The sequence below is a fragment of the Cyclopterus lumpus genome, chromosome 4 (assembly GCF_009769545.1).
Source record: "Cyclopterus lumpus isolate fCycLum1 chromosome 4, fCycLum1.pri, whole genome shotgun sequence".
Classification (NCBI taxonomy): Eukaryota; Metazoa; Chordata; class Actinopteri; order Perciformes; family Cyclopteridae; genus Cyclopterus; species Cyclopterus lumpus.
This window is the reverse complement of record NC_046969.1, coordinates 25,779,247-25,790,683: the sequence shown is the minus strand read 5'-3', so window position 1 is coordinate 25,790,683 and position 11,437 is coordinate 25,779,247. Positions and strand designations below refer to the sequence as shown.

The 11,437-nt window shown below is 49.8% G+C and overlaps 1 protein-coding gene across 5 annotated transcripts in view; it reads left to right on the top strand.

The window, feature by feature from the left end:
- ralgps2 (Ral GEF with PH domain and SH3 binding motif 2) overlaps positions 1–11,437 on the top strand; it is a 50,902-nt gene that overhangs the window by 35,084 nt on the left and 4,381 nt on the right. For 4 of the 5 annotated variants that reach the window (XM_034530473.1, XM_034530477.1, XM_034530475.1 and 1 more), the window contains 9 exons: positions 7,632–7,769; positions 7,855–7,945; positions 8,032–8,099; positions 8,265–8,403; positions 8,514–8,665; positions 8,759–8,813; positions 9,157–9,234; positions 10,206–10,311; positions 10,750–10,842. In XM_034530473.1, the coding sequence (XP_034386364.1) occupies positions 7,632–7,769; positions 7,855–7,945; positions 8,032–8,099; positions 8,265–8,403; positions 8,514–8,665; positions 8,759–8,813; positions 9,157–9,234; positions 10,206–10,311; positions 10,750–10,842 (920 nt within the window). The remainder of the gene's footprint in view (positions 1–7,631; positions 7,770–7,854; positions 7,946–8,031; positions 8,100–8,264; positions 8,404–8,513; positions 8,666–8,758; positions 8,814–9,156; positions 9,235–10,205; positions 10,312–10,749; positions 10,843–11,437) is intronic. The other variant, XM_034530476.1, reaches the window with a different exon arrangement.

Below are 11,437 nucleotides of genomic sequence, written 5' to 3'. Positions count from 1 at the left end.
GGCATCAAATCCTACCTCCGCCCTGAAACTCGGGACCCTCGTGTCTCGCCCACATGACGCCATTGTGGTTCTACGGGAATTCTGGCAATCCTGTCACTTGGAACCGAGTCCAGAGGGGACAGGATTACAGTTGGTACTGCCGATCTGTAGATCTCGCTGGTATGCGAAGATCTCCCGTACCCATCCGTGTGATTGAATACTGTGTGTGTGTGTGTAAATGACTATCCAGAGACTATCCATGGCATTTTTTCCAGAAGCAGAATGTGTCTTGATGGCGTACGCAGGTACCGTGTCCTCGCTGACCCGAGTGAGAGCCGCTAATGGCTTTAACAGCAGCGTCAGCAGTGTCTATGAAGGGCTTTCTAACCGTTGCTGGGAGCTCCATAAAAGTGTCCGTATTTGGCATCGTCCACATGCCCTCTTAGCATGAACGGCTCGCATAACATTACAGATAATCCATCAACTAGCACCTCCTTCATTTCCCATGTTTCTTTTTTTACCCATTCTCCTTTCCTTTTCTTTCCTGTCTTCTGGAGTCTGACTTTCTGTCGGGTTGTGGTTCAGGGTACGAGGGGCCTAGTCCACAACATATCAAAGACATTCCCGGGAACGTGGAGAGGTCACCACCGGTGTGTACAAGCTCTACAGCGTTTCCTCTGAGCATGCAGTGCGGCTTCTTTTTTTTTTTTTCTACCCCGACAAACGGAAACTAGACACTGATGAAGCGCTCGGGGACCAGGAAGGCCATTGGGCGTAAAACAAAGTGCTCACCTCGGGGGCGTAAAACGTTGTGCGCGTGAATGGGCCTTCACAGTCGGATGTATTGTTTTTGTTTTGTGGGTTGGAAGCGGTTATATTTATAACCTCTATGTCGCGATTGTACCGACCTGTGCAGCAGGAAGGGGTATTTATGCCATAAAATGGCCACTTTACAGATTTAACACATAAAAGTCTGTGCATGGCTAACGACACACCGGCTTGGATGTCTCTTAAAAGGCTGCACTTCAATCTTTACTTATTTATGTTTAATACCTGAATCCATTGCAATTGCTTAATTTCAGTCTGTGCTGAGGTAGAAGCAAGTTACAGCTTTTAGTGTTCTAGTCTGTCACGTGACTTCATATCCGTTTCAACAAGCCCAAGCAGAAATCTGTCGATGGTCCGAGACCCCTCACATTTACATCCAACGTATGGTAAACACTACACACGGAGTAAAGTATGGACACACTTTGGGTTTCATACATTACCAGAAGAAGCAGAGCCAGACATGGATGGGTAACGTTAATAAGACCAACACGAGTCGCTTGCATCTATCTCTTAACTGTTTAATGTTGGGTGGATTTGAGTTCAGGACGTCTCTCACTACAAACTGACACAAACAATTCAACTGTTAGCCATGCGCTGGTGTCAATAAATTATAGTGAACTCCGTGTGCCTCGTCTCGAACGAGCCATGTTTCCTCTCATTCAGCCTGCAACAAGAAGCGTAACTTACAATCGGGAACTTAAGAGGAGCACTAAGCGTTGTACGCAGACGCTACAGAGACGGAACGAGGGAAGGAGATGAGGAGGCTGAAACAAAGAGCGAAGACTTAAAGGATAGCACGGACGGCAGTGGATTACAGCTGGATGAGGCTAATAGTGATGGAAAGCGGGGGCCCCCTTCTTCCTCTCCCGGCCAAGTATCTTGAACATAACTTGAACATAACTCTCCTAACTGTCAAATCTCTGTTCCTTTCCATTTAATTGCTTTCCTCTCTGTTGAACCCCCCCCTTTCCTTTCCCCTTCCTTTTTAATACCTCGCTTGCTCGGCCTTGTGCTGCCTTCACCTAAATCACTTGAGCAGCACATTGCAGATCCATAGCGACGCCATAGGCAGCAAAGACGAGACATCGAAAAAGTGTGTGATTTATGAAACTTCTCGTTGGCTCTCATGTTCCATTACACATGAAACTAGCTGTGGACTAAAGGACTTTGACTCCGCCGCTCTTGTATTTTGGCACCGGACGTCTCCCAAAGTGCTTTGCTGGGTCCTCACTCGGCTAACGGTTATTAATAGTCAGGAGACGCGTGACGGTTCCTTTTTTTAAATTTTATTTTTTTAAATCGTCCCCCGCTGTCTGAGCCGTGGTTTTGATTTTTCCGAGCGCTGTTTATGTGACTTCCTTTGCTCTTCTCGCACCTCGACGGAGCCCACGGATATTTCAGTTTGTGTTTATTTTTGCTTCAATTCTGTTCACCACACACTCTGTCTTAGTGTGTGTGTGTGTGTGTGTGTGTGTGTGTGTGTGTGTGTGTGTGTGTGTGTGTGTGTGTGTGTGTGTGTGTGTGTGTGTGTGTGTGTGTGTGTGTGTGTGTGTGTGTGTGTGTGTGTGTGTGTGTGTGTGTGTGTGTGTGTGTGTGTGTGTGTGTGTGTGTGTGTGTGTGTGTGTGTGTGTGTGTGTGTGTGTGGCGATGACACTGGCCTTCACCGTTTAGACGTCGTACATTAATAGTGATCAGGAGCACGTCGTCGAAACTACCAGAGAAGTCTTAAGCGAGGCGTCTGCGTACGTTGCCGTTTATCATACAGTATTTACGTGGGGTGAGCAGCACAAACAAGGCTGTCATCCTGCCAGGAAGCGTCCTTTAGTGTGAATGTCTTGGACTCCGTGTGTGTTTCAGAGCTCCTGGTCTCCTGCTGGGATTTACCAGTGTGTGTGTGTGTGTGTGTGTGTGGCCTGATGGATCGCACTTCAAGTCATATTTTCATAGACAATGTATTTCCCAGCCTCAAACGTCTTCCCCCATCTGGTCCTCAGACTTTCCCCACATAGTCCAATATGCCCTAAAAACACACAACACATCATCACTGGTCAGAGGAAAGACACACAGCGCTGCACGACGACATGGAGCTCAGCCGGAGGCCGACTTCCTCCCCGAGTTACACGACCACCGCGTCGCGTTCGCCGTCGTCCCTCAAAGGCATCGAGAGCGCGAGACAATCGTTTGGAATAATACAAATAAACGTCTACGTGAGGTTTATGGAGGACGTGGGCGCAGCATGAGTGGGCAGTGAAAGTACTGGCATTATGAAACGATTAAAGAAAATAACTGCACTAACAACGAGGAGAATTCATAAAAAACCTCATCAATGAAAATGTAGAAAGCTGACGGATTAAATGATGCAACCACAGTGGAACAGGAAATTGTTTTATATCTCCTCATTAAAGCGTGGAAATATATTTAAAAAAAGGGGGAAGATCGAGGCGGATGCAAAGCTGGAATAAGATTGTTCTTTGCATTTATAACTTTGAGTTATCGGTCAATGAGACGTGGGTCGATCGCTAGAATAAACAATAAAAATAAGGGTGAGGTCGTAAAAATGAAGAAGTTAGATCGAGTGGTTCTCTTTAGAACCACGTTGGCTTGTGGTTAGAACGCCTCCAGCTTTCTACAGAGTTCTCTCAGAAATGAGGGTTCCAAAAGGGGTTTGGGGTACCCACTAGGAACCATTCGCTTCTGGAGAACCCAGGGTTTCAAAGGTTACTTTAGGGTTCCATTAACAACCCTTTTCACCCGGAGAACCCTTTTGAGAGAGAGAGAGGGTTCCTTAAGGATTGTTGAAACATGGCGTGGTTCATCTTCATCTCAGTGATGCCGTCTTACTGAGGAGGGAACTCCGAGGCCCCGCGGCTCCCATCTGGTTTCCCTTCTTCTGGAGTGAAACTCTAAACATGTGGGCTGATGTGTTTTGGGGGCGGGGTCAGAGGTCTATATGTGGGATGAGGGTGCCGCCCCCCCCCCTTCACACAAACACAAGCCCGCCAATCAATCGGCCTTTGTGGGTTCCCCCTCGCACAGAGTTCACGTCGGGCCGTCGCTCTCCATCTGTCGTACTTTGTCAAGATAAGGGCTCTCAACTCTCCAACACCCTCCTCCACCCCCCCCCCCCCCCCCCCACACACACACACACACACCCTGCCCCTCAACACTAACACAGCTCTCCTTGTACACTCTCTCTCTCTCTCTTAAACGACGACCTTGTGGGCCTGCGCTCGCTGACTGGTGACCTCGCGACCTTCTGGAGAGGCTTTTCTCTCTCGATTATTTTTTTTTTTTTAATTAAGCGTCGAACGCACGCCGCGGCCGCTGCTCATGAGTCAGAGCTGCAGGAGGGTCGGGGGAGAGAGGAGAGCCGGGAGGGAGTTATTAACTACATGCCTTTTTTTTTAATATCAATGTGTGTTAATAAATGTTCAGATTCAGGAGATCCCTCGTAAGCTCAAACCTCCGACCGCACATGCTTTCTATTAGTTGAATCAGCAAGGAAGAACTCGTGTACACACACACACACACACACACACACACACACACACACATACACACACACACACACACAGCACACTCACTGCCCACTGGCCCTACTTAGTTACATACCTCCACTTCCCCTGTCTGTTTGTCCCGACCTCCAGGCTGACCTCTTGACCCCTATGGTGACCTCTCCATTCAACTGTGTCCAAGCGCTCATTAAGGGGATTCAAAATAAGACATGATTGTGCTCCAGCTGTAGCTCTCTCTCCCTCTCCCTCTCCTTCTCCTTCTCCTTCTCCTTCTCCCTCTCCCTCTCCCTCTCCCTCTCCCTCTCCCTCTCTCTCTCTCTCCCCCTCCCCTGCCGGCCAAGTGAGCCCTCAGTCTCCCCCGACGCTCCAACATGGCGTGTGACAGGACGGTGGCGGTTAACTAGCTCTTGACAGTCGGCTCTGAGTGTCTCTCTCTCTCTCTCTTTCTCTCTCTCTCTCGCTCCCGTCTTTGTCCCGTCCTGTGATTTACGGTCCGGGGGTCTCGGGTGAAGAGTTTTGTGCAGGTGAACCCGGTGCTCGGCAGCACAGAATGTTCTGGGTATCCCTAAAAGCAGCTGCTCCCTCCTCCTCTTTTCTGCTCTTTAAAAAATATATATATGTCTTTTTTTCCGAGCTGAGTTATTGATCTTGTGATTTATTGCTCTGCTCTTAGCCTTTTGCCATTTTAGCCTCCTTTTTTTTTTCTTGTCTGCAACATGAGCTCAAAGAGTCGTGCAAGTTCTCATACGTATGCACTAGTGTCCTCTCTCTCTCTCTCTCTCTCTCTCTCTCTCTCTCTCTCTCTCTCTTCGTGGTTGTTTACAGTATTCACAGATGTGCCTTTGTAGGGAAACAGAGTATTTTCCACAGATCCGACCAACAGGAGGAGCGATATGGAAGTTGCACCAGATTGATGCCATTAGTGTTCAAAGCTTCTTCAGTTTCTCTTTTTTCTTTCCACTATCGGGTCAAGGTGGCGATCGGATGGAGGATGTGGTTGTGGTTGTGGTCCGGATTACATCGTATCATCCACAACTCTGTTCAATGGAAAGTCACCTTTTTAAGGATTCTGCAGTGTGTTTTCCGTGCGTCTCAACGGGCAGAAGCGTGTCACCGCCTCATTAGGCGTGATGTTATTGATCTAACCCCCGATCCCACCAGGTTAAACTCCCCCCCCCCCCCCCCCCCCCCCCCCGCCTGTTAGTGGGCAGGCTCACTTGGTGTAAGAGGAAACTGAAAGCCTCGAGAAAATAAACAAGCCTGGCTCCAAAGCTCAAATCTCCTCATCCGATCAGCCTCCCTCAAGTGTTTCTCTGGAATGCCCTTCTTTCGCCCCCCTTCTCTCGTTAGCTTTCTGTTTCTCTTCAGGTTGGTTAGCTACATTTTAAAAGTTGATGTGTTTCTCCTTGTTGCATAGAAAACTTCAAGAAAACACACAGGCACCAACACCAGCTCTTCAGTACTGAAGCCCTCCACACAATGAAGGCACCGATGTCCCCAAACACCGTCATTCATTCCTGTAATTTTCCCCCCACAACAAATGGCGCCCCCGTTCACGTCCCTGACTCTGCCTCATTTACACGTGTTGCACGCACACGCACACACACACACACACACACACACGGTGCACTCCACACCGTGTATCTCAGGCCTCAGACTCCAGAGGAAAAAGCCCAAAGAAGCGTTGCTAAAATGTTTGTGTCTGCAGTCGGAGCCTCCAGTCATGAAACATCCTAACCACACACACACACACACACACACACACACTCGCTACATACCTACACACATGCTGTCATGCCGACATATTACTTGCACTCCAAAAACAAACTTGGAAACAGAATGAACTCGGGCAATATTTACCTTTTTTTTTTTTTCTCTCTCCTTGTTTGTGTGCTCCCAGTAGTCGTGTGTGTGTGTGTGTGTGTGTGTGTGTGCGTGTGTGTTTCCTTCAGTTATAGTTTCAGGTGTGTGTTGTGTCGTGTCTTCCCCGAGCTGCAGTGCTCAGGACTCATCTCTCTGTCTCCCCCTCCACTTCTGTCCTGCTGTTTTTAAAAAAAAAAAAAAGGAGAAATCACGGGTAGTCGTCTTTTTTTCTTTCTTTCTTTTTTTTTTTTTTAAACGAGGCCCTACTTTCCAAAAGATGGTCTCCTCTGTGTGGACTCAGCTGTCCTGGGGCCCGGGCTGGGGCATGGTTCAGTAGCCGGCCACTTCAACAGACTGAGCTCTGACGACTGATGCCGGGAGTTTTTCACAAAGGATGGGAGGGGGGGGGGGCTGGAAGAGGGAGGGGGAGGAGAAGGGGGGGGGGTGGTGGTGGTGGTGGGTGAGGGTGTGGGAGTTTGAGATTGCCTTTTTTTTTTTTCTCCTTCTTCTTCCTCTCTCTCTTTTTTTGGAGTGGCCCAGCCTCCCTCTGATGTCACTCTGATGGAAAGAAGCAGAGAAAAAAAGACGAAAAAAAGAGAATTCCAGAGTTCCTCAACAACGAGCGTCTTGAGTCTCAACACGGAACACGAAGGAGACGAGACCCTTTATTACCAATCCCCCTCTTTTTATTTAACCTTTTTAATTTAACCAAATGGAATTCATTCAGAAAATAACAAGTGGGCAGCGAAGTAGATTTTTTTTATACATGCAATAGAACAAATACACGAGTCTATTTAAATAGACACCGTGTGATTTAAAACCTTTTTATTGACTTTAGTTTCAAACGAGAGTAATAATAAACTCCCTTTTCCCAGAGCAGAATGCACCTTCCAGCCCAGCGAAGAGCTGATTGTGATGCTGCCGAGGTTTCTGAGCTGCTTCCTGTTCAGCTTCAGCTGCGAGAGCAGGAATATATTTATTTGTTCTCGCTCCATCTGGTCCTTATCGCCGCTGTCATCGACTCGGATGTGTTCGGGTGCAGCAGGATTTCTCCACACTCTGTGACCACGCTTCCTCTTTTTATTCTTGCCGTGTGTGTGTGTGTGTGTGTGTGTGTGTGTGTGTGTGTGTGTGTGTGTGTGTGTGTGTGTGTGTAACAGCGGTTTGAGCCTTCCGGATCCCCTCTCCCCAAATCTCTGTGTGTGTGTGTGTGAGCCGCTTCCGAGTTTGTCTCTTAATGTTAATATTTATGTAATGAGAGACTAATAATCTCGGCTCTGCTGCGAGTCTGCCAATAAGAGGGAAGACGAGATGGAACATCGGGGGGGAGGGGGGAGATGGCCTCGAGTTGGAAGAGCCGAAGAGCAGATCCATCGTCCACTGAAGGCGTTTAGATTTTCACGTGACGTAACGACTCTCGTCTTCTTCTGTTCCGCTTGGTTTCAGGGATGTACCTGTCGGACCTGACCTACATCGACTCGGCCTACCCCTCCACGGGCAGCATCCTGGAGAACGAGCAGAGGTCGAACCTGATGAACAACATGCTCCGGATCATATCGGACCTGCAGAGGTCCTGTACCTACGGTGGGTTCCTCTTCCTCCAACACGTCCGTATTTCTGTCCTCACTCCAGACGCGCTTCACGCTCGTCTCCATCTTCCCCCTCTCAGACGTCACGGTGTTGCCTCACGTGCAGAAGTATCTCAACTCGGTGCGCTACATCGAGGAGCTGCAGAAGTTCGTGGAGGACGACAATTACAAGTGAGTGAACCGAACTCGCCGCGGGGGTCAAAGTCTGTCTTCTTCGAGACACTTTGGATTAATCGATGTTCTTTTTTTTTTTTAAGGTTGTCTCAGAAGATCGAGCCGGGCACCTGCACGCCGCGAGCCAACGCCCCCAAAGACGATCTCGTGGGTGAGTCGGGTGTTAAATGCCGTATTAAAGTTATGCATGAGTAAAGGCGGGGCTACCTTGAGTGACAGGAGGTCGTCCTTGGAGCCCTTTTTTATTATCCGTGAATCCGTCCAAGACTACGTCCACACTGTCTCATGCCCCCCCACCCCCGGCTCTCACCTTCAGGCCAGGAAGCGTCGGCGTCTCCTCTCTGCGGCCGCAAATGCACGATAGCGGCCGAGGGAACCAAAGTCCCGGCCACGCCGCCCTCCCCCAGGAACCTGCTGCCCTACGGACACCGGAAGTGCCACAGCTTGGGCTACAAGTCAGTTGTCTAAATGTCATTTATTGTTTGGTTTGCATGACCTATGGGGCGTTTGTTCCTCGTTGCGTAACAAATCCGTACCCCCCCCCCCCTTTTAATTGTCCACGTAGTTTTATCCACAAGATGAACACAGTGGAGTTTAAAAGTGCCACGTTCCCCAACGCCGGTTCTCGCCACCTGCTGGACGACAGTGTGATGGAGAGCCACAGTCCCACCAGGGGCCAAGCGGAGAGCTCAACCCTGTCCAGTGGCATTTCACTTGGTAGGACACACACACACACACACACACACACACACACACACACACACACACAGTGTGTCATCTTCAATGATGTGTTTTTCTTTCCGCCCACAGGGAGCAGCGAGGGCTCCGAGCTCAGCGAAGAGGTGTCCTGGCCGGCGTTCGAGAGGTAAGGTCGCTACGGCCGCGCCGCCAGTGTTTCATGAAGTCCTCCGCATACCCGATGTGATTGTATAGTGATCGGCCATTAAAAACCTGGCGCCCGAGTGCCCCACCTCGCTGTCACGCCTCCACCGCAGATGCCTCTGCAGCCCCCCCCCCTCTAACCACGAGTCCCTCTGTGCAAACAAGGGTCACATCCATCGATGTTTCCTCTAACCAAACGACGGCTCCTCCATCAGCCCTCAACCATGCAATCTAAGAAGGGGGGGGGGGGAAGACACCCTCACAGCCTTAACAGTGTCCCGTGCCCCCCCACCCCTCCCTGTCCTGTCTTATCCTACTCTGAACAGGACTCGGTTCTATCACTCTCTGGGCCCGGTGACCCGCGTGGCACGCATCCCCTACAGAGGAGTCCTGAGGTCCAGCAGGTACACGCATCCCGACCGGAAACCAACCCGAGCTGAAGCAAAACCCCCTCTTGTCCTCACTTCACAGACCCTTCAGTCCCTGATAAGGGTGGTGGGGGGTGGTGGGGGGGTTAAGAGTGTGTGTAGAGCTGGTGGTGGGGAAACCTGTGTGTTGGTGAAATCAGGTGCAGGGCAAAGGATCTGTCTGGTGGGGGGGTCATGATTTTTTTTCATCTTCTGCTGCGTACCATCAGTGTATAATCCACCTTTTTGCTTTCCTTACATATCTTGCATGTCTGCCTCTCTCACACACACACACACACACACACACACACACACACACACACACACACACACACACGGTCAGCCTGGACTTCTTCTTCCAAGATATTTTCACAGCTTGGAGCTTTAAAAAAAGCGTTTCCAGTCACATGGAGCTCCGTGTGTGGCTGGAAACAACTGTTGCATCCTCATTCCTAAAGGGAGAGAGGAACCGACTCTTCGGGGTCCTTGAATCCAATTCTCAGGGACGTTGCATATAGAAGCGTCCCTTTTGCGGTTAGAGATGGGTCTCTCTCTCTCTCTCTCTCTCTCTCTCTCTCTCTCTCTCTCTCTCTCTCTCTCTCTCTCTCTCTCTCTCTTTCCACCAGGCTTCACTGGGCTCCTGCTCTGATCCTCCAGAGAGACACAATCTGCACACCACCTTGTCCAAACCTCTGTGTTCAGATTTATGTCTGTGAAATTCAGTCCTGCGAAGAAAAAAAACAAGACGTAAATAGATGAAAGAAAAAAAAAAAAGTACCATGCAGAGTTTTAAGGTGGCTTAGCAGATTGCGTCGGCTTTTTTTCTTTTTTTTCATCCTTTGATTTCTTTTGATCTCGCGTGCGTGCGTGCGTGAGAACATGCATGTTTCTCCTGTGCGTGTGTGTGTGCGCGCGCACGCGTTAGCATATGCATCCCATAATCGTTTGTCTTTGTCCCGTCGTTGCAGCTCAGCGGAGTCGGAGGAGCTCGCGGTGCACTTGTATCCCGGAGCGGTCACGGTGCAGGGGGTGTTGAGGAGGAAGACGGTGCTCAAGGAGGGCAAGAAACCAACCGTGAGCACACACACACACACACACACACACACACACACACACACACACACACACACACACACACACACGAGTCGCCCCCTGGTGGTCAGGAGAGAGAATGCAGCTTTAACACATGAAGCATGAGTACAACCAGACTTCTTTTTGAACCGGCCAGTGGAGAGACACCTGGTTATAAGTGTGTCTCCGCAGTAGAGTCTTCCGGTTTCCCTTCTTCTCTGGCAAAAACAGACAAAAGCGCCCCCTGCTGGTCTGGAGGGTCATTTCCTGTCATGCGGGTGCAGAACGTCTTCGTGCTAATTAGCAATTTGGCTGCGCTTCTCTGCGTTGTGTTCAAGTGCAGCTGCTTCATCTCTTTATCTGTAACGGTAACATCCCGGTCTGGTGGCACACGAGGACCACACAGAGGCTCGACTTCACCTTTTTTTTAATGTCGCCCAGGTGGCGTCGTGGACCAAGTTCTGGGTCGCTCTTTGCGAAACGCAGCTCTACTACTACCCCGCCAAGTCCCTGAAGGCCACGGAGAGGAAACACGTAAGTCCTGCACGCCGACGCCATCTATTGCCCGTTTCTTTTGTTTTCTGGAGGCGAGGAAATCGACATCGATATCTGAAAAAGTCTCCGATTCCTTCCACGTGAACCGCAGTTGTTAATAAAAATCAGAGTGAATGCACCGGATTGCCCCCAAAACACCCCCCCCCCCCCCCCCCCCCCCCGTTTAACGAGGAGACGACACACGATAGCCATTACTTACTCATTCAGAACGTTTGAGTACACAATGAACTCCGGCCAACACACGCTTAATCGTGCTTCTTGTGTTTGTTTGCAAAAGAAAAATGGAAATCATGGCTGTGTGTGTGTGTGTGTGTGTGTGTGCGTGTGTGTGTTGCAACAGACAGACAGATGGTAGCACTCATTGAATAATGAGACCAATGACATCACTGCAGTGCTGTGTGTCACTCACCAGCTAATGAGAACCTTGTGGAGAGCGCCTGCACGCACACACACACACACACACACACACACACACACACACACACACACACACACACACACACACACACACACACACACACACACACACACAACATGACTTCTTCTTCTTGAGTAGCATTCAGACACAACAGAG